The following is a 21,916-nucleotide window of genomic DNA, read 5'->3' on the forward strand; positions in this document are numbered from 1 at the left end:
GAGTGTAATTCAGCATAAACAGTGAGTTCTTTTGGTTGGTCATGTATTAGACGTACAAGGGAGTTTGTTATGAAGGAGAAGAATCTACAAGGGTGTTTGACTGAATGCTAACATATGCAACTGGTGATACTAAAGACATGTCTAAAGATGTTTAATCACATTTTAATTAGAGGTTGGCCCGAACCAGAATCCTGGAACTGGCTGCTTCCACACCTTCAGATAGTTCCAAATGGCAGTGTGTCAAACCAGAAGCCCAGGATCAAACAGCTGTGAGTCTTAGGAAAATGCATCAGACTGATCTGCAGTTTTAATATTACAGGCAGTCCCCGAGTTACGCAGATCTGACTTATGTCGGATCCGCAGTTACGAACGGGGCCCGTCTCCCTGGTCTCCAGCAGACCAGGCAGAGGAAGCAAAGCGGCAGAGCACGCGGGCAGCAGACAGCCCAGACGCGTTTGGGCTGCCCGCTGCCTGCGTGTTCCGCCGCTTTGCTCCCCGTCCCCCTGGTCTGCAGACCAGGGAGACGGGGAGCAAAGCAGAGCAAAGCCGCGGAGCCCGAGGGCAGCAGGACAGCCACGGCGCGTCTGGGCTGTCCCGTTGCCCCCGTGCTCTGCGGCTTTGCTCCGGAAGCCTGTGGTACAGCAGCTGGGGCGCTGCCGGTTGGTCCCGTAGCGCCGCTCTGGATGCTACTGGACCAACCCGGCAGCACCCCAGCTGCTCTGCCCCAGGCGTCCTGATTTAGCCACTGCTGGTCAGTTTCAGCAGCGGCTGACTTGGGGACGCCTGGGGCAGAGCAGCTTGGGTGCTGCTGGGTTGGTCCAGTAGCGCCGAGGAGCGGCGGCACTATTGGACCAACCCAGCAGCACCTCAGCTGCTCTGCCCCAGGCGTCCCCAAGTCAGCCGCTGCTGGAACTGACCAGTGGCTGATTACAGGAAGCCCCTGCCCCGGGCTTCCTGGAATCAGCCCTGATCAGTTTCAGCAGCAGCTGACTTGGGGATGCCTGGGGTTCTTAAGTTGAATCTGTGTGTAAGTCAGAACTAGTGTCCAGATTCAGCCACTGTTGAAACTGATCAGTTTCAGGAGCGGCTGAATCTGGACGCCAGTTCCGACTTACATACAGATTCAACTTAAGAACAAACCTACAGTCCCTATCTTGTACGTAACCCGGGGACTGCCTGTACTTGCTTTGCAAGGATCATTCAGAATAGTGAACTTGCACAATTATTCAGTGCATTTTCTGAATGCTAATGCATTTCCTATTTCACTACAACAGAGTGCACGAATTTAAAAAAGGAAACTAATTTTGCTTTTAAATGAACTGATTAGACCCAACCCCCACAAAAGTCCCAATTACCTAGATCTTTCATCAAAATAGCTTTGTAGTATTTTCTCTGCAGAGCTGACATCCCATGATACAGAACCACTTCTACCTTCTTAGGCAGCTCTGCTGTGACCTCAGCTTTCACCCTCCTAAGCAAGAAGGGCTTCAGAAGACAGTGCAATTCTTTGGCTGTTCAGGGGAATAAAAGGTTGCAGACAGCGAATTAAGTGTAATGAATGACTCTAGCACTTTTTAAAAATATAAACATTAATAAAACCTCACACCACCTTGTGAGATGTATTTTCCCTATTTTGTAGAAGGGGAAACAGAAACAAACCTGGCTGTCTAAAGGCATGTCTCTGAACATATATTAAGGCATACACATGCTGATATAGGAGGCTTCTTTTCATAACTAATCAGTGTCAGAGAACACACACCCTAAAGTCCCAACACCCAAGCCCCTGTTCGAACCAGCTGATAGCACTGACCCTCAAATGCATTTTATGACTCATTACTTGCCTGGCTTACTCTCCTTTTCAATCCCATGATAACACTGAACAAACTCTTCCACTTGTTCTTTAGGAAAGATACCAGGCTCAATAAAACTGAGCAGGGAGTACAGTTCCTGGAGACTGTTCTGAACAGGCGTGCCGGTGAGCAGGAGGCTGAAGCCCACTGAAAACTGAGATAAGCAAAGGCAAAGTAAAATGAACTGCAACATTCAACGGGAATATAAAGTCGCTTGCCATACAAACCCCCTTCATGACTCTCCCACAACTACCAAAATCTGACAGTTGGTAGAGAGGCTCCCTGCAGAACTCTGCAATTTTAGTGGAAGACAGCAAATTCAAGATCGGGAATACCAAGTCAACGAAAAGGACCTGACTCTCCTCTCACACACTTGGGTAAAAATCAGGTGCAACTCCTCTGACGTTAATGGAGTTACGCCAGAGCACAAAACAAGTCTGAGCAAAGGTCAGTGCTGTTAAAATCTCAATCTCTGCTGCACTACATGTGCAAACCTTGTGCACAGTGCTAAATAACTAGAGCTGCTGGGAAAATTTCTACAAAAATCCAAACGTCACAGGGAACGGGGCTGGCAGTGGGGAACAGGGAGGCCCGCCAGCCAGAGCAGGGCTGGCGGGCTGGAGTGAAGCCTCATCAGCAAAGCCAGCAGGTGAGCTGGGGCAGCACACTGACTGAGGCTGGTGGCCAGGAGAGAAGCCTCAGGAGAACCCGAGGCTTAACTTACCCAGTCTGGCAAACTCCTTTGCTCGGGACCGCACAGGTCCTGAGGGCACCAGATCAGGGAGGTCCAACACATACTATATAAAATGCCTCAAAATGGGATGTAGGTGAGCAGAATGAAGGTGGTATTGGGATTATCTTTTAGCATTACTAATGAGCAGTCCAGTACTAGATACGCAGAAATAGATTCAGAAATACTAAAAAAGGTTCCCCTAGGCTTATTCTGTCCTTGGATGTGCTTTGCTTCTCCTGTGGCAGATTTAGATCTGGGGCACGTGGTTGAATCCAGAGCAACACCACCAGCTTCCATGAAGAGAAGTGACTTAAACAAGGTCACATAGCAAGACCACAGAAGCAGACCTGAGGAGTCATGACTCAGAGTCCCCTGCACTCGCCACTGGACCAGACTTCCAAATTCACTGCTACTTCACTTCTTTATTTTGAATCATTTATATCAGAAATACAGACTCCTAATGCAGACGTCACATAGCTGTGATTTCGTTCCACATCATTGCCTTTTTACTTGCATCTTTTTCCTCCCATTCCTCAAACTTCTGAGCCCCAATGAGAGGTCAGAACCTGAGACAAGTTCCAGACAAAGGATTTCCCATCCCAACCCATTAACGCAGGGCCCAACTGATTTGCCATTGGAGACAATGGGAGTCAGTCTCCTGGCTTTGAGGGGAACTGAATCAGGCCTGCGGACAAACATGCTGAGGGATAAATAATGACATAAATAATGAACCTGTATTTGTTAAAGGGGAGAAAAGACCTTTAATTGCTAAAAAGCTCTTGAGCTCTTTACCTCTGAAAGTGTCTTGTGCAGCAGTGAGTTCTGATTTTTCAGTCGGTGGGCTTCATCCACAACCAGAGCAGCCCAGTTAAAACTGTAACATAAATTAACAGAAAATACTGTTTTCATTTGACAATGTGAAAAGGTCAATGTGAGCTGCCTCATTCTATAGCTGTACTGAAGACCCAGCATCTAAAATCCCCTGAATCCCAAGCGGAACAGGGGAGAAATGAGATCTCCACCTAAAATTTGCCACTCACATGCATTTCTTGGTGTAACTGATGCCCTGTAGCAATCTCTATTTGAGGTTGTAAAACCCTTTTCATTCTCCCCTCGTTTTCCATCACTCTGCAACCGCCACCTTTCAGCTTGCTACTTCCCAAGCTGTGTCTCTGCTCCAAGATGTACTTTTGGGACTAAAATGAGGACAGGGATTTGGGTGAAACAGTTCCGTTGCTTTTAATGGAGTAAAAAAAAAAAAAATTACACCTCTTTCCATTATAAAACTTTAGGCTATGTCTACACTGCAGGCTTCTTGCGCAAGAACTGTTTTGTGCAAGAGTTCTTGTGCAAAAGGTCTTCCACAAAAGCGCATCCACACTGCCATGTGCTTTTGCGAAAGAGCATCCATGGCAGTGTGGACACTAGAAAGCTCTGATGGCCATTTTAGCCATAGGGGTTTCTTGTGCAAGAAACCCCTGTAGCCCGTCCACCTTGCCTTTTTGCACAAGAGGGTATATTCCTCGTGGGGAGAGAAATAACTCTTGTGCAAGAAGCCCTCTGTTCCGACGCTTTACTGTAAATTTACTTGTGCAAGTACGCATGTGCAGTGTAGACGCTTGGCATGTGCAGTGTAGACGTGGCCTATAGGTTTATAATGGAAAGAGGTATAATTTTTTTTTACTCCCTTAAAAGCAACCGAACTGTTTCCCCCCAATCCCTGTGAGCTATTTTTGAAAAGCGGGGGTAGAAGCCAGGAAATAGTCCTGACTGAAAAGTACCATCACAGCCTCATTATGGAGAAAGATGGCTTTCCACTTGGCCAAGTAAACCGTTCAAAATCATGTACTGAGAACATACAGTGTATCATTTGCTTTGCTACCCTTGTAAATCACACTGTTATAGCAAGATGCACTGCATTCCTACCCACCTCTGTAAAGTGTTTCCAGATGGAAACATGTGAAGTATTGTTATTATTAGCCATATTTTTCAGATGGAACAATTCAGGTTCAAAGAATCCGAGTAGTGAGGCAGTGAGACCTCGTGGCTCAAAACCAAGAGACTGGTCCTAAGATAGTTATGTGGTAACAGGCACATCACTCAACTTCTCGCCGACATACCTTACTCTATATACTGCCGCTGATGGTCTAAAATTATCAAAATGACATGGAATTAAGCAGAAGGTCATTCGGAACTAGAGGACTGAGCTGCATTCTCGGTGGTTTTAAACACACCAAAAGCGTTTCATGCAGTGGCCACTGATGGTGGGCGGGGGGGAGGGGGCAGTTGCACCATGCTAAAGGGGCACCAATTTAGCTGCCAAAAGTTATGTTGTTGAATTTGCTCCAGCTGCTGGGGCCCCCAAGTCTCTACCCCCTTCCACCCACTTGGCGGTGACTGCCCGCAGGTGGCTCATCATGCTACAGACCGAAGAGGGGCGGGAGGGGAGGTGGGAAGTGCGAGCCAGGACAGAACAGCCCTGGCAAGTTCTGACGCAAACGCCCCTCTTCCTTCTCCCGCTTACACCCTGGCTCCCAGGACCTCGCGCGCGCCTCCCCCCCCGCATGCAACCATCCGTCTCTGGTTGCAAGATAGCGCTGCACCCTCTTTAAAAAGCGGCACCACCAGGGTTCTTCCCCACCTGCCTCCCGCGGTGGCTCAGCCAATGGAGCACGCGGGGCTGGCGCATGCTGGGAGCCAATGGCAGGACGGGCTTGGCCCGCACCAGGGGAGAGAAGTTGCAGAGGAGACTCCAGGGATGAGACCTAGACACCAATACTCCTCCCTTCCCCTATGCAGGTGGGCTGTGAGGTGTCACTGTGAGTGTAACCGCCACCAGGCAGATTTGAACCCAGGACCTCTGAAGCAGAGTATAGAAGCCTCTACCCTCTGAGCTAAAAGCCAGCTAGCTCCCAGCCCCTGCTGTAGAGGTCTGTTGGTCTTAACTGTTGCTGTGGCCTAGGTGCCACTGCATGGTAACCACACTAGGTGTGTGGGTTACACGAGCATGACTGGAACTGGGCGTTCACTGCTGGGGTTGGGGGGGGATGGAAAGGACTGGGGGAGGAGCAAGAGTGAAATTAGCAACTGCAAAATGCTCCTGCAACAAATGATTAGGGGGTGCAAATTTTGCCTGTGCCCCTGGGCGCATAACAGCCTCACTAGCCCTCTGGTTTCATGATATGTTAATTACCAGCTCAAGACATGGATTCTATCCTGATGTGCTCATCAAGGCCAGTATCTTGCTTCTAGCAATGGCTAATAATTTGTGTGTCAGAGGAGTTCCATAATATACCTGACTAGCTGTGACTTGAGGCTGAAGAGATGAGGGGGGCAATTCATTTTCATCTCCTACAAAGTCTCCGAAGTATTCATTAGCTTTGATTGCTTCCAGAAATCATACAAACACTGTTAGTTATGAAAAGGCATCACCATTATTTTTATAAGATATCCAAATCCCATCCCATTTCAAACATAGAAATATTTGCCTGTGAGCAGGCATACTAATAAATTACAGATCTCGCCAGCAAGTCAGATAACTATTCAAAGAGTGGGATCTGCTGGACTGGCAATCATGTGACACAGTTTAGGTTATGATCTTGTCCAGAATATGATAAATCAATTCATTTTCATCAAAGTCTGTACTTATAACCTAAATCAACGCAGCCACTTTTACCAGAATGTTACTCTACATACTGCTATGTACTACATTCTATTGGAGCTATTGCTTACTCTCTGGGAGATAACCTGGGAGCAAAAATCCATTCATTCATTTTATGCCAGTTACGTGTGAGGCGTGCATAATATTTCCTATTTAATCTGCTTGGAAACTGTCCTTCTAGAGGTATGAGAAATGCAGGGGGGTGTACTCATGGACAATACGGCTGAAAGTAAAAAAGATCTTTCACGGAAAGTTGCTAGAAACAAAGCTCTAATAATCAAAGAAGAACGTTAATGGCTTATGTGATGTCATATCAATGTGCCTAGAGAAACTGTTGACAGACGTATTGTATAAAACCTACTAAAATTAAAATTAACTCACGATTTTAGAAATGCTCCATCTTTTAGGCAAATCTGTAATCAAACAAAACCAATGTTATACACAATGCCTGAGTTATACAGCACCTCTCAACATGACATATCCTAAAGTAATTTACTAACATAACACTCCGATATACCAATAGTTCACCAAGAAAGACCACTTCTTCAACCCTTGAACTGAAGCTGCCACTTGAATAGCATAGGACAGTGACTTAACAGCACATAACAGAAGAGGAGAGAAAGTGAAAGTGAACTGAAACTGCAAGGAGAATTTAGAGTTCAAATGTAAGTAGTGGAGCTGCAATTTGGCCAAGACACCCAAACTGCTCTTATGGAAAATACCCTGGGATCTATAATAACCGCAAGTTGCCAGAAGCTTCAGAACTGATATTCATGCTTAAATTTGACACTTTATGTATGGGTTTAAACAAAGACTCTAATTATCTCACCCATTACAAAGATAGCTTCCCCATTTATTACCCCTAATGTCATTACCTCACAGAAACTTCCCCTATTATCACCCCTATGTCATTTACCTCACAAAAACTAACCTTCCTCCCTCCCCCTCACTCTGTTCTAGAATTTGATTTGTCAATTTCACGTGTTCATTTTTTTGATTGTATCACTTTGGTATATTTTGGTGTGCCGATTTTCTTCCACATATTGATCTGAGGAAGTGGGTCTGGCCCACGAAAGCTCATCACCTAATAAACTATCTTGTTAGTCTTTAAAGTGCTACATAGTTCTGTCTTTTGTTTCAGCTACACCAGACTAACACGGCTGCATCTCTATCACTATTCCGCAAGTTGCCAGGACCTTAATTTTAGGTCTCATCTGAAATATGTTGCAACAAACAAGCAGTAAAGCTCAACCAAGAATGAAAAGAGATTCTCCAACTGGGGAAAGTATTCAGATATCTCAGCCAAGTCTTTTCACCTCTGTCATACTTTCCCATATAATGTTTCTTCCCATGTTTGGGAACTGGAACAATTAACTAGGTCTCCTCGGTGTCCCATTTTCCCTCCTTTTTGACCCTCCATTAAAATAAGTGATAATGATGAATGAAAAATTATCTGCTAATATCATACACACACACACACGCTGTCTACCTGCAAAAGGGAGGAGAAAGTGGGCTGTGTCAAGAGAAAAGCTAGTATCAAAAGCACAGACCTCATCATTGGCAACAGCAATGGAAAAAGAGACTAGGGATTACTAGTTAAGTGAGTTTATTTATGTATAGGTGGCGCTTTCTCAAGCTTGCTCCAAAGTGAAAGTCACCCATTTGTGGACAAGTATTCCTATAGCACAGAAATGATGGGGGAGAACAGTGGAAAAGTAGGCAGGATCAGAGGGGACAGCATGGGACAGACAGACCCAACCTAAGGGAGAAAAGAAAGAGACACACCCCAAAACAGGAAAAGCAAAGGGACAAAGCAAGGACAGTAGGACAGAAAAATCAGATGAAGGCAGCTAACAGCGAGCTGTGAGGGAGACCTTTCACCACTACGATTCAAGTCAATGTGTTTGTTTACTTTTAAAAGCAGATTGAATTAATGGTGCTACATCAGCCCCATGGGAAGCGATTCTGAATGGAGAAGATTTGTATTTTTCCCATAATGATAATTAAGCAGCAGAACATGGGTTTAATAACTGCAGGAGAGGTCAAAGCAGTGACTAAGGGCCCAATCTTGTTCCCACTGCCACCAATAAGAGCAAGACTGGGTCCTAATTGTGGACTCTGTTCAGCACTCGTTATTCACCTGAGACCCCTATTACCTTCAATGGGAATTTTCCTAGAGAAAGGCCTGAGGGGTCTGTCTGAATCAGGCATGCAGAAGAGGGTCCGAGAGCAGCAATTGAAAGGGATGAAGGGGAGGGTAAATTCAATCAGAAACTTCCACTGGATGTGATGTTAAGAGGCTTAGTTAGAAAGGTACACGGGCAATGCTCCTGCCTGGTGACAGGTACCTCATATGTAGTTAACAGCACATGGAAATGAGAATGCGCTTTCAGGTCCCACTGCAGCTTGGCCCTTTCCTCCTTGTCTCCTGCATACGCCACATAGGAAAGACCTGGAGCAAATCTGTTTTCATTATTTAAAAAAAAAAAAAAAAAAAGTAGTGAGTTAGGCTGAGGCTTTTGTGTAAGTAAAGAGCTTAGTCGGCTTTGAACCCAGTCTATCAAACCTAGCGTACAAACCACAGAAGGGCCAAAACTGCAAACTCGAATCCAAATGCTTCAGTTGCGGGAGGCGGTGTGTTTGGGATTTTCAAGTCTCTGATTCTAAACCTAACCGGATAGACCTGGAGCCACGCTGGACTCTAGTGTGAGGCTCTGGCTTAGAAGAGGCCAAAATCTTATGAGAACGGCTACTCTCCCTTGGCTGCTAATGCTCAAGATGGGAAACCCTGTGATAACAACCACTCTCATGGACCCTCTGACATCCACAGTCCATTAGTGTCAATTTCATAGTTTTTGGATTTTTAAAATAATAAATTTCATGATTTTAGCTACTTAAGTCTGTACTTTCAGGGTGTTGTAGTTGTAGAGGTCATGACCCAAAAAGGAGTTTGGGAGGGGGTGGCAAGATAATTTGAGGGGTGGATGAAATCCTGCTACCATTACTTCTACACTGGAACTGGCAGCAGTGCTGCCTTCAGAATTGGGCAGCTGGCGAGTGGCAGCTGGGAGCCCAGCTCTGAAGGCAGTGCCACCCTCAGTAGCAGCGCAGAAGTAAGCATGGCATGGTATGGTACTGCCGCCCCTACTTCTGAACTGCTGCTGGTGGGGAGCAGCCTTCAAAGCTGGGAGCTTGGCCATGAGCCAACATTCTGCAGCCTCCCAGCTTTGAAGGCAGCACGGAAATAAGAGTGGCAACACCACAACCTCCCTAAAATAACTTTGTGACCCCCTGCAACTCCTTTTTGGGTCAGGCCCCCCCATGTGAGAAACGTTGGTCTCCCCTGTGAAATCTGTATAGCATAGGGTAAAAGCACACCAAAGACAAGGTTTCACAGTCCATGATGTGTTTTTCATAGCTGTGAACATGGTAGGTTCCCACTCATGGGATTTCTACCATTTTGAGCAGAAAAAAAATGTCATAAAAGGAGAAGTAAATTTTGTTTTTCCCAAACCTCAACATCAGCCCTGACTCAGCCTCCAACTTGCACTCTGAGAGCAAACCTAGATCTAAGATCTGAAAGCGTCCTCATCCCATCTGCAAAGCAGAGCTCCTTTAACAAAGTGATAGCGACATCCATGGGACCTATCCCTCCATAACTTGCAGGGAACAGGTAATGTAAGAGTTAAAGGAGTCAGGATAATGGAATTCTCTCTCGTGTCTCACCCAAATCATTTGCTTAGCCCCCATCTTGGATAGATGGTCACCGCTTGTCTACATCGTTAAACATATTGATCCATATTTCCTCTGCCATCCCCATGGTCAATGTGGAGCCTCGCAGCTCCCATTAGCTCCGGTTCACCGTTTGCAGGCAAGGGGAGCTGCGGGAAGCAGCCACTTTGAGAAACACTGCCCTAGATAAAGAGTTTTTTTCTAAATTGCATCTGTTCACTGCAGACCCTGATTCTGAGAAACAGTAAGCTCCTGCAAACTAAGTCCTCTCCTCCCCCTTCTGATCCTAATCTTCTGACCCTTCTTTCAGAGTTAGACCTCTGTGCACATTCAGTACATCCAATGCACACGCATATATCTGCACTATGTGAGCAACCATAAGGGTGTATGTCATGCCCAACTTGTGCACACATAGAAGTGCATGCTTTTGTGTGCAGACTTAATAGTTTGGCCTTATCCTTCACTCAAGAAAAGCTCTCATGATCTTCAGTGAGTTCTGCCTAAAGGACGTTGAGCATGGAGACTGCAACCCAAAACAATAAGACCAGGAAAGTGCAGGCTGTAGTTATGCGGGCCATAGCTCACCCAATATTGGTAGCATTCATAGGGAGAACAGACTGATGCACTGTAGTGGTACAAGGAATACTATTTTCTCATTGTGAATGGTGCTGTTTTGTGCCATAGCTTTAACAGACTGATAAATTCTAAAGCCAGAAGGAACTACTACAATCATCTAGGCTGACTTATATAACACAAGCCATAGGGCTTCTCTGAAATAATTCCTGTATGAACGAGAACATATCTTTGAGAGACAGCTTAGATAAAAATAGATGATTTTGAATTGAAACAATTTTAAAATGGATTTTTTTTCCACTTAAATAAATTTTTAAAGAAGAAAGCTATTTAAAATTAAATTTGAAATTATGGCAGTGTATGTTAAGGTCCAAACTTACTATGACCTATTCAAATAATTTAAATTACATACAAATATTAAACAGTGCATATTCACTATTGTGGGGGAAGGGATAGCTCAGTGCTTTGAGCATTGGCCTGTTAAACCCAGGGTTGTGAGTTCAATCCTTGAAGAGGCCATTTAGGATCTGGGGCAAATCTGGCTGGGATGGTACTTGGTCCTGCTGTGAAGGCAGGGGACTGGACTCAATGACCTTTCAAGTCCCTTCTACCTCTAGGAGATAGGTATATCTCCATTCATTTAATTTAAATTTTAAGAAAGGTCAAACCACTGAAATGGTAGAAGTCACTGGCTAACCACCTGAAACCAGAGTTTCTTGAAGTGCTTTTGATAGCTGTAATCTCTTCTATAAGTACAAGGAAAATATTTTATTCATTTCAGTTTATTCAATTAGTTTAGTTCAATGACTAGTTTATTCTAAGTTAAATAAAGTGATTGGGAGTTGAAAAAGCAAGAAAGCCGGTATGAGAGCACAAGACCTACTAGTTAAAAAATTCTGAGGAACATGGGAGATCAGAAACAATCACTTGAATTCACTAACTACAGATTATTATTGTTTGTATTATTGTAGCACTTAGTCATAAAAGAGGAACAATATTTCCCTTTTTTAATTATTAGTGTTAATAGTATGATGTGTTTTGATAAATTACTGTTTTCCACGTATGTATCCAGCACAGTTAAGGTAGTGTCATCTAGCTAATAAAAACAAATTTAATATTCTGTTTTTGTAGTCTTTTTCCATTGGATTCCAATTTCAAATCCATACAGAGCTTGACTCAAATCAAGAGAAAGAAATTAACTATTATCCAGTAAATAAGAACTGTAACATTCACCATTTTCTCACATCATAAAAATATAAATACTACAAGACTGAATAAATGTAGGTAAAACCATATAAATGCTTAAATAAATATGTATAGATATACCGTATCCTCCTGGATAGAAAAAAAAGTACCTAATTTAGAACTGTAACTATATTTAATTGAAAGTTTTAATTACATTTGCCAACCAGTGGGAACAAAGCTTTATTTAGGGAAATAAGTAAACAGTACAAATACAAAACAAGATTAAAATAGTTGATTTAAATCAAGATTGACTGCTTGCTTACTTAAATCATGTTTAAAATCAGAGTTTTAAATTGTTTTTCTTTAAGAAAAATATCCAGTCATCAAACTTAGAAGTTTCAATGTCTACACAGTCATAAAAACAACAAAAAACCCAACCCACATGTGAATGACTGTGCATATTTTAAGAGGACCTTTGCAAGCAGGATTGTCCTGGAGTCTTCAGGAATTAAAGATTATGTTATGTGATGAAATCTCCAAGAATAATTGGCAATGCTATTTTCAACTAACAGATATAAGATGGTGATAGAATTGCTGAGGCTTACCTCTCCAGCTCCTCCTTCCAATTGCTCAACACAGATAGAGGACAAAGAATCAGAAATGGCCTTTTGTTTAACTTTCCAGTCAAATAAACAAGCAGAGCAATAGTCTAGAACACACATGGACAAAGAAGAGATTATTTTCCATAACTAGAAAACACTGTATCTAAACACACACACAGCCTCATGGCTAGTGCTTGCAGGTTCGCTACAGCAAACCATGGGAAAAGGCAAAAAAAAAAAAATCAAAGCAACTCCAAACTATGGAAAAGTTTAGGTTTGAATTCTGAAGCTGAGATTCAATAATCCCCTCCCACAAGAACCTTATCTCCCACAAGGACAGAAGAGTACCTAGTCTATGTCACTATTCACTAGTTATTTAAGATGCATGGAATACTGTCACAGGAATGTGCATGTCAAAGCCATTCTCCAAAACTCTAACGAAACTTACAAGAGTTATATGAAATATCCACAAGTTTTACCCACTTCTGACCCTAGAACTGAACTTAATAAAACTATCCACCTCAGTGCTTTTTTGTTTAAAAAAAAAAAAAAAAAAAGGTGCTGGTACTCCAGGGGAAAAGTTGTTGAGCTCTGACGGGAGGTGCTGGCACTGATCCACCCAGTCTTGTATCAAAATGACATCAACAGTATACTGACAGCATGTTTTTAAAACTTAACCGCATTGTTTCATGCCCACAATGTTCAATGCAATGTCTTTACCAGACGATCATTTTGCGTTAAAATAAAATAAAGTTCTTACTGAGTATTGCTCAGGCAACACTCCCTTTGACCTAAGGAAGGTTTTGACTGAGTAACCCACTATAGGAATCAAGACTTAGGCTTCAGTCCTTCTAAGAAGCACTTCAGAATTTGATCCTTGGTATAGTTCTGCCTCTCTTGTAGGAATGACTGGGAAAACAGAAATTGGATCAAGTTGTTTTTCTATGTAGTAATAAAAAACATCACACCTGACAAGTTTTTCCAAGACCCATCTCATCACCAAGGATGCAGCCACACTGAATTTCGTAGCACTGTACAAGCCACTTTACTCCTTCCATTTGGTAGGAGCGTAGCTGGATACCTAGAAATAAAAGCAAATAGTGTAAAGCTACAACTAGTATGACTGTAGTGCACGCAACATGGCATTGCATCCAGAAGCTAAAATTAGTGAAGAACATACCTGTGTGCCAACTCAGAGCACATAGCATTGGTATTTCATAAACTACTCAGGCCAGCAGTAAGTTTTCAGGAGGGCTGTGTCTAGACTGGCATGATTTTGCGGAAATACTTCTAACGGAAAAGTTTTTCCGTTAAAAGTATTTCTGCAAAAGAGAGTTTCTGCAAAAGCATCTGTGCCCAGTATAGATGCACTTTTGCGCAAGAAAGCTCCAATGGCCATTTTAGCCATTGGGCTTTCTTGCACAAAAAATTAAGGTGCCTGTCTACACTGGCCTTCTTGCGCAAGTATTCTGGCACAAGAGGGCGTATCCCTGAGCGGGAGCATCAAAGTATTTGCACAAGAAACACTGAATTCTTACATTAGAACATCAGTGCTCTTGTGCAAGTTCAAGCGGCCAGTGTAGACAGCTGGCAAGTTTTTGCGCAAAAGCGGCCACTTTTGCGTAAGATCTTGCCAGTCTAGATACACCCGTGGAGTTTAAAGGCACTTGTTTTCACTAATACATCCTTAAATGATTTGGGACCTGCCTGCCTAGTAACTTCTCTACAAATGGCAAACTGCTGCAACTGAGATCAGGAGAAGGAATTTATAAACTGGTGACTCCTCAATTAAACAAGGAAAAATTTTGAGTGGAATTTTCCACGATGTGTCTTCAACTTTGGAACTTACACACCCATTGGTCTGCCAGGTTGCAGGTATGTTAACCTCCAAGCCATGCTACAAAGCTCATTTTTTCTTGCTGATGCTTGGGGATGGAACACATTGAACTTTTATGTTGATTCTGGGGAGGGAATATTTAAGGTGGGGTATTTTAGGTTATTATAATTATTGGCAACAAAGTGAAGAACAGGGTAGTCTACCGATGCTTTATTATTGTGAGTTTTATTAACTGTAAAAAAGACCTGGCGCTTTCTGTATGGATACTTGTTGGTATATGATTTTTAAGCAAAATAAGAAATAAATAAATCCACACATTCCCAGATATCTTTAGCATCCCCTTGGTTGTCATTAACTGTGCCACAGGTAGTTGTGAGTGTATTCACTGAAGATATTAACGTAACAGTTTTGTACATAACATTGTCTTATTACATTGTCTTTCTGCTTGCCTTCCGTGGGGATGAAGAATGATTTTGTGTTTAAGATAAGAAGTGGGCTCTATTCTAAACTCTACCAGAAACTGCCCACACAGTACAGGCAAAGTCATTTAGAGCACAATTTTCAGGAACATCAACAGATTTGTTACCCAGCTTGAGACATCTATGCCAAGATTTTCAAAAGTGGGTGTCTAAGTCAAGTACATATTTAATGCCTAAATGTGGATTTTGGAGCCTCAGTGGAAATCAAATCTATATTCAGACACCTTAAAATGCAGCCTCATTTTCAACCCGTGTCATTTATTTAGGTGTTTAAATATGTATTTAAAAGTGTAACATCAGGCTCCCACTCAAAAGTTTTGGCCTCATCATTTACTGTTTATAATACTACACTTGGCAATGGAGGCTACAATAATTTATAGTCACAATATAAAAACAAAAATTAAGGACTCTTGTATTCTTTTTTTCTTTACCTTGGCTTGGACACTGTGACCTTGCTGTAAAGTGTGAAACCTCTCCTACAGCCTCAGAGAGCGGACTGAAATATAGCTCCAAGCTGTGATGAAGAGTGTGCAAATACACAGACTGAAGAATTACTTTGCAGTATAGTATATAATACTTACCCTTCACTATCACCTGCTATCAAAGAACTGAGCCCACTTTAAAAGGGAGGTGAGAATTATTGTCATTTCATAGATAATGGCACCAACAACTGAAATGACTTGACCAGAGGAAATATTGTAAAAGAGTCCAGAAATTCCAACTCTTGTGCTCTAAGTAGAAAGTCAAGAAGTAGGTTGATGAAATATAATATTGGAGAGAGAGAGAGAGAGAGGTAGCAAGTGGACTGGGGAAACATCTCTACAGTATGAACAGAAAATAGAAACAAATGTAAAATCTTAGATCTATGCTGGGCTCCCTCTAGAAAGTCTTTATATAATTGTAACACTTCAGTATAAGAATTAACTGATTGCAGTTGATAGAGACCAAGAATAAAATAAAATTATCATCAGAGCAGATGTTAGTTTTAGAGAGAGAGACTTAGAAACACTAAGAGAATGTTAATGTTAAATGTAGATTTATTTCATTTCTTCCATTTCCAAACATTACAACAATCTTTGTTTTAGAAATACTGATGGTGGAAAATAGTTGTTAGTTTCTGGGATACTGTTTTAGAAGACAAAACTATGAGGCTGTTATTTTCAGACCCAGTCAGTCACCTTGCCAAAATGAATGAGTTTTTAAATTTTACTTCCATGTGAGAGAAATGATTTTGCCATGTGTTTCAGTGAAAGACACATGTAACATTTCAAAGTTTTTTGTATACATCTACCTTTCCCCAAGCTTGAGGGAACTGAACAGTTTCTGTGGGGGAGGAAGTGGAATAGACTAATAGTTTATTTTAAAAAATCTTGAACCATTTTTAGGGTTAGAGTAAAGCAATTTCTATTCTAGTTTACACCAGTGCAATCCCAGAGTAACTCCACAGAACCAGTTTCTGCTCTTAATTACAGCAGATTAGATTTGCTAGAGCGGGGCTACTCAGCACACGGCCCATTTGTTTGTGGCCCACAGTACAGTTTGGGTTTATTCGGGGCTCAACACGTGGCCTGTCAATATAATGGTCTTCTGTGCAATGCATTTTAGTAGTTAAATTCCTGGACTGTCATTTCTCATTAAAAGTGCTGCCAGATAGGTGGAAATTGGGTAAATATTGCATTTTATTAATATAAGAACTGATTTAAATGGGGCCTGTGTGTTGGGCATGAATACCAAGATTAAGGCAAGACTACACATCAGTATGAAATAAACTATTCGCATACACACACTTAAATTGCAGTCTTTGGCATGTGCTGTGAGTATTATTGTGGCTCCCCAGGCTTCCAAAGTTGAGTAGCCCTGTGCTGGAGAATTGCATTAACTGTACAGAGTTTAATAAGTAGTCCTGTGGCACCTTAGAGACTAACAAAATTAGATGAAGTGGGTTTTACCCATAAAACTCATTCCACCATATATTCTTGCTAGTTTCTGAGGTGCCACAGGACTACTAATTGTTTTTAAAGTTACAGACTAACATAGCCAGCCCTCTGAGACTGTGTATTAGTTTATTATTTTAGATTTCCAACCAAGTAGCCGAGAGCAGACTCAGCCCCACCTAATGTATTATTACTGTCCAGTTCTAAGCCACCGCTCACTACTGCAGTCTCACCCCAGTTTCCACCACACGCCTGAGGCACAGAGATCCTCAGACTCCACAAAATTCTTAATTTACTTTAGCCTAAAACAAGTAACTTCTTCCGGTGGCTCAAGCCACACCCACTAACCTGTCAGCCCCCATTGGTGCAAGTCCTTCTCCTGAATGCCTGGCCCGCCCGGCCTTGCTTTGGGTTTATTGCACAGGGCTTGGAAGAAGTGAGACATCGCGATCTACAGACCCTCCTCTTTTCCCGGGTGAGGCCCACCCTACAGGCTCCCCTCCCCGCTGCTCAGCCCAGGGCCGCAGCACATACAGGGCACCCTCCTTTGACCTAGCAGCGCTGTCCCGGAAGGCTGGCAAGAGCGGTCCTGACATTGGCTGAGTGAAGCGCGGCCTTTCGCCAGATCCTCCCTGCAGCCTTGGGTTGGCTGGGTTCACAAGACGGCTCCCTTCATTGGGTAGCCAGCGCTCCGAGCTGTGGATTGGATGAGTCGCTAGCGTTTTCCCCAGCCTACCAGCTGGGATGCTGTAAAGCAGCTTGCAGGCATGTAAAGCAGGTGCTGGAATTAGAGGTGCCCTGGTTTGAAGTGGTGCCCCTCATGAGGTGTGCGGTTTGGTTTAACACCTCTCTCCGCTCCCCTATGCAAAGGGGCTGCCTTTTTGCTGTCGGTGCTTCAGCTCACGAAGTAGCTGTTGCTGTCCAGGAGGGGAATTTGCAACGCCGCAGGATTTTCCGCCTTCTCAACCCATTCTCATTGGTTTCTTCTCAGTTGTTAGAAATAAAGAGAGTTAAGCGCCTTTCATAATACATCGCGTTTCTCCCGCGCATTCCATCCGAGCACCCCACAACTAATCAGCTGGAACCCCCAGTCAAAAGGGGAAAAAGTTTAAAACGATCATCGGATTTCCTGTCATTTTCCCCAGTTGTAGTTCATTCTCTCCCCGGGTCACTATGAGGAAAACAAAATGGAGGAACGTAATCGGGCTTGGGCATGCTAATAGCTGTGCACCTGCTTAACTTTTATACAAGTGACTTGATCCAATAAGATCAATTGATCTTCACATCATAATGGTAATCAGGTGGGAAAATCAAAGGACCGAGGCTCTGTTTTGCACACAAGTATAGCTTAAAAAGGAGGAGGCGTAACTGACTACGTAGAGGAAACGGTGAAATCCACTGTGCACTAAGTGATATCTAATGCAAGAAGAACAGAAACTGGAGAAAAACAAACAGTCTCGTTTGCCCTCCCTCCTTAATGCATTCACTTCCCCTGCAGCCTGCCAGCACAAGCCACCACCCCGCGTCCCCTTTAACCTCCTATGGAACAATCGCCACGCTGCATTTTTTCCCTTATCTATGCAATAGCCCCCTCAACCACCGCGCCATACTCTATTGCATCCCCTCTGTGCAACCACTTTGCTGCCTGCCCTTTCCTGCGCAGCCCCTCCTCCCCGCTGCATTCCCGTCTTATCGCTGCTCTGCATCGCTCCCCTCTGCATCCCCACCCGCGTGCAGCCCGCACCTCCTCTGTGCAACCTCCCCGCCCAGCGCCGCAACTGGCTCCCTTTTCCAGCCCTTTCGGTGCCCCGCCAAGCCCGCGGCGCGGCTCGTCATCACTTCCCGGCGCTACAAAGCCCCCGAGCAGCGTGTCTCCTCCCCCCGCAAGCTCTTCGCCTCGCCTCTCGGTGCCTGTCCCCGCCCCCGCCGCTGCGCGGAGCCACGAGCCGCTGACAGGGCTGGGCTGCTCCGGATCATGGCGCCGTTGCTGCTCCTGCTGGCGCCCGCGCTCCTGCTCTTCTACCTGGGCTTCGTGCGGCGCTGCACCAGGATCCCCCCCGCCGCCTTCCACCGCCGAGAGCCCGGCCGGGCCGGGGACAGCGGCCACGAGCCCCCGCGGGACGGAGTGAGCAGCGGGCCGGGCGGCTCCCTGGCATGGGAGGGGGGTCGGGTCCAGGGGGCTGTGCCGAGCGCCTCCCATCTCGGCGCTGGGGTTGGGGGTCTCCATCCAGCCACCCCCACCCGCAGCACTTGTCTCTCTCTCTGTCTCTCCCCAGTGGGGTCCCCGAATGTCCGGCTTTCCGCTGCGCCTCTTCGTCCACCTGGCTAACACTGTGAGTACCTGCCTAGCTCCCGCCTTGGGCTTTGGCACCTGTGTGCCAGCGGCTTTACAACTGCTGGCAGCCCTTAACTTCTCCAGTGTGACCGATCTGAATTAACCCCAGTGGCTAGAGAGGAGGAGCCCAAGCAAGGAGACCTTAAAGCTCAGGGTGAACAGATGTCTTTTTAAACTTTTTACAAGCGATCCTCCCTCAAAATCCTAATGGGAACAAGGCAGTGATGCAACTACCACAAGCAGCAATGGTTCCCAAACTTTTTGGCATCATGCCCCCTTTTTGATTTTTGAGAAACCCCCCCTCGCTCCCAAAAATTAGCAGCAAAACTTGGGGTGGGATTGACCAGGTGGGGTGTGGCTGGGTCACCTAGCACCCTCCCCCCTGGAATTTCTTCATCCCTCCCCCCCAGTTTGGGAACCCAAGTTCCAGAGAGTGCCTGGTCCTACTGTGAGGGCAGGGGATTCAATGACCTCTCAAAGTCCCTTCCAGTTCTAGTGTTCTATGAATTTAGGATAGACAGGTCTACACTTAAAATGCTTCAGTGGAACAGGTGCACTGATGTGTTTGCAGTGCTGTGGGGTTTTCCTCTTCAGTGTGATAGGGGAGAGCTCTCCCCTGAGTGTAGTTAATCCATCTCCCCAAGAGGTAGCTAAATTGGTGAGGAAATCTCTCTGGTTGACATAGCATTATCTATTGGGAGAAGGGGTTAGTCCAGTATAAGTATGTTGTTTGAGGGTGTGGCTTTCTCCCCCCTCCCCCCAACAATCTAATCTTTTCCATCCATGTGGGCTACGTCTACACTGGCCCCTTTTCCGGAAGGGGCATGTAAATTTCACGAGTCGTCGTAGGGAAATCCGCGGGGGATTTAAATATCCCCCGCGGCATTTAAATAAAAATGTCCGCCGCTTTTTTCCGGCTTTTAAAAAAGCCGGAAAAGAGCGTCTAGACTGGCCCCGATCCTCCGGAAAAAGCGCCCTTTTCCGGAGGCTCTTATTCCTACTTTGAAGAGCCTCCGGAAAAGGGCGCTTTTTCCGGAGGATCGGGGCCAGTCTAGACGCTCTTTTCCGGCTTTTTTAAAAGCCGGAAAAAAGCGGCGGACATTTTTATTTAAATGCCGCGGGGGATATTTAAATCCCCCGCGGATTTCCCTACGACGACTCGTGAAATTTACATGCCCCTTCCGGAAAAGGGGCCAGTGTAGACGTAGCCGTGTTGTTTGAGGGTGTGGCTTTCTTCTCTCTCCCCTCCCCCCCCCCCCCCCCCCAACAATCTAATCTTTTCCATCCATGTGTATATATTTTTATGTGCATTGAGGCTTGTGTGAATGTACACTGTAGGAGAAACACGAATCTAGCTGTGAGCACTCTGCTAATCAACTGGGTGTCATTGGAATCTCTCCTGAGAGGCTGTGCTAGCTTACAGGGAACACTGTTCCTCCCTCCCCCTCCCCCCTAACAATATTGCTGTATCCGAAGCAGTCTGTCCTGCAGCCCTGGCCTTGGTTTAGATATGTTAAGAATACACCTCATTTGTCTAGTGTAACTGAGCCTAAATGTGTAGTTATTAGTGATAGACTCTGGATTAGAAATCAAGAAATTCTTAACTTCCAGCACTGTACTCAGATGACTCATGACACTTCTCTAACTAGAGGGGGGGTAAGGGGACGGGATGCTGTCATCATGAAAATCATTGGAATTAAATAATAAAATCAAAGAAATATAGAGTTGGTAGGGACCTCATGAGGACAGCAAGTGCAGCCTGCTGCATGGAGGCTGGATTAATTAAACCTAGATCATCCTTGATGGGTGTTTGTCCACCCTGATCTTAAAACCCTCCAATGATGTGAATTCCATAGCCCTTCCAAAGAAGGAAATTAGTTTGGTTTGGCATGATTTGTTTTGACAGATTGATGCTGATTATTCCTTATAACTGGTTTTCCTCTAAATGCTTACAAACTAAATGTTTAATAATTTGTTCCAGTATCTTTGCAGCTATTGAAGTTAGACTTGACCAGTCTGTACTTCCCTTTCTCTTTTGTGTTCTCTTTTCTTAAAGTTAGATAGTATGTTTTACTTTCTCCATTTTTCTGGGACCTAACATGTCCTCTGTGACTTCTCAAAGACATTTGCTTATAGTTTCAAGATGGCTTCAGCTAGTTCCTTGAAAACTCTAGGATTTATTTCATCAGACCTGGCTGACTTGAATACATCTAACTTATTTAAATCCTTTCTCTAAGTTACCAGAGATATGGATAAATCATTAAATATGATTTATGATTTGCATTGCCGTACCATCTAGAAGCCCTAGTCTCATTGACTTATGTCTCCTATGTACACACAATTAAAAGATGGTCAATGCCCCTAAAGCATTTAACAACTTACTTTCTGCATTTGACAGTTGCACTTTCTGAATCTTATGCCTTATTGTTGATTGATTATATAGCACCAGATGTCTAAGAAATGCCTAGCAAAAAGTCATCATATTTGGGTTTCCAGCACTGCAGGGGAAGTTTTTTATCTTATTGCAATTAAAATTAACAAATAAATATCACCTTGTGGAAAAGCCATTTCTTAAATTTTTGTAAACTCCTTCCTGAATGTCTCTTCTTTTTAAAACAACATCTACATTTTAGTTCCAAAGCTAGTCAATGAGAAGACACTGAGGTGTGTGTTACAATTTGAAAAAATGTAATACAGGCAGTCCCCGACTTGCGCGGATCCGACTTACGTCGGATCCGCACTTACGAACGGGGCTTTCTCGCCCCGGAGGTCGAGGTAGCGGATTGCTACCTGCGAGCTCCGGGGTGAGAGAGCCCCGTTCGTAAGCTGCTCCGGTTCCCCTGGTCTGCTGGAGACCGTCTCCAGCAGACCAGGGGCACCGTGCGGGTTCCCGCGCTTCTGAGGCTTTGTCAGAGCAAAGCCTCAGAGGCGCGGCACCCCACTGCCGCTGCTGCTCTGCTCCCCGTGTCCCTGGTCTGCTGGGGGGGGGTCGCGG

General features: G+C 44.5%; 2 protein-coding genes across 4 annotated transcripts in view; one reads left to right on the plus strand and one right to left on the minus strand.

The window, feature by feature from the left end:
• The window catches only part of CHD1L (chromodomain helicase DNA binding protein 1 like), a 49,911-nt gene extending 31,479 nt beyond the window's left edge, over nucleotides 1-18,432 (minus strand). Inside the window, exons 1-9 of one of the 3 annotated variants that reach the window (XM_014578483.3) lie at nucleotides 18,331-18,432; nucleotides 16,935-17,757; nucleotides 13,305-13,417; nucleotides 12,340-12,443; nucleotides 8,593-8,707; nucleotides 6,626-6,657; nucleotides 3,376-3,457; nucleotides 1,842-2,004; nucleotides 1,356-1,511 (exon numbers count right to left, since the gene is read on the minus strand). In XM_014578483.3, coding sequence (XP_014433969.2) covers nucleotides 1,356-1,511; nucleotides 1,842-2,004; nucleotides 3,376-3,457; nucleotides 6,626-6,657; nucleotides 8,593-8,707; nucleotides 12,340-12,443; nucleotides 13,305-13,417; nucleotides 16,935-17,031 — 862 coding nt within the window. In that variant the 5' untranslated portion in view covers nucleotides 17,032-17,757; nucleotides 18,331-18,432. Of the gene's footprint in view, nucleotides 1-1,355; nucleotides 1,512-1,841; nucleotides 2,005-3,375; nucleotides 3,458-6,625; nucleotides 6,658-8,592; nucleotides 8,708-12,339; nucleotides 12,444-13,304; nucleotides 13,418-16,934; nucleotides 18,178-18,330 lie in introns of those variants that run through there. The other 2 variants (XM_075905802.1, XM_006132874.4) reach the window with 2 other exon arrangements.
• Nucleotides 18,433-18,561: 129 nt separating this feature from the next.
• LOC102458557 (uncharacterized) overlaps nucleotides 18,562-21,916 on the plus strand; it is a 29,192-nt gene continuing 25,837 nt past the window's right edge. Inside the window, exons 1-2 of the mRNA XM_075905806.1 lie at nucleotides 18,562-18,711; nucleotides 18,863-18,919. Coding sequence (XP_075761921.1) covers nucleotides 18,562-18,711; nucleotides 18,863-18,919 — 207 coding nt within the window. The remainder of the gene's footprint in view (nucleotides 18,712-18,862; nucleotides 18,920-21,916) is intronic.

Source organism: Pelodiscus sinensis, chromosome 1, assembly GCF_049634645.1.
Source record: "Pelodiscus sinensis isolate JC-2024 chromosome 1, ASM4963464v1, whole genome shotgun sequence".
Taxonomy (NCBI): Eukaryota; Metazoa; Chordata; order Testudines; family Trionychidae; genus Pelodiscus; species Pelodiscus sinensis.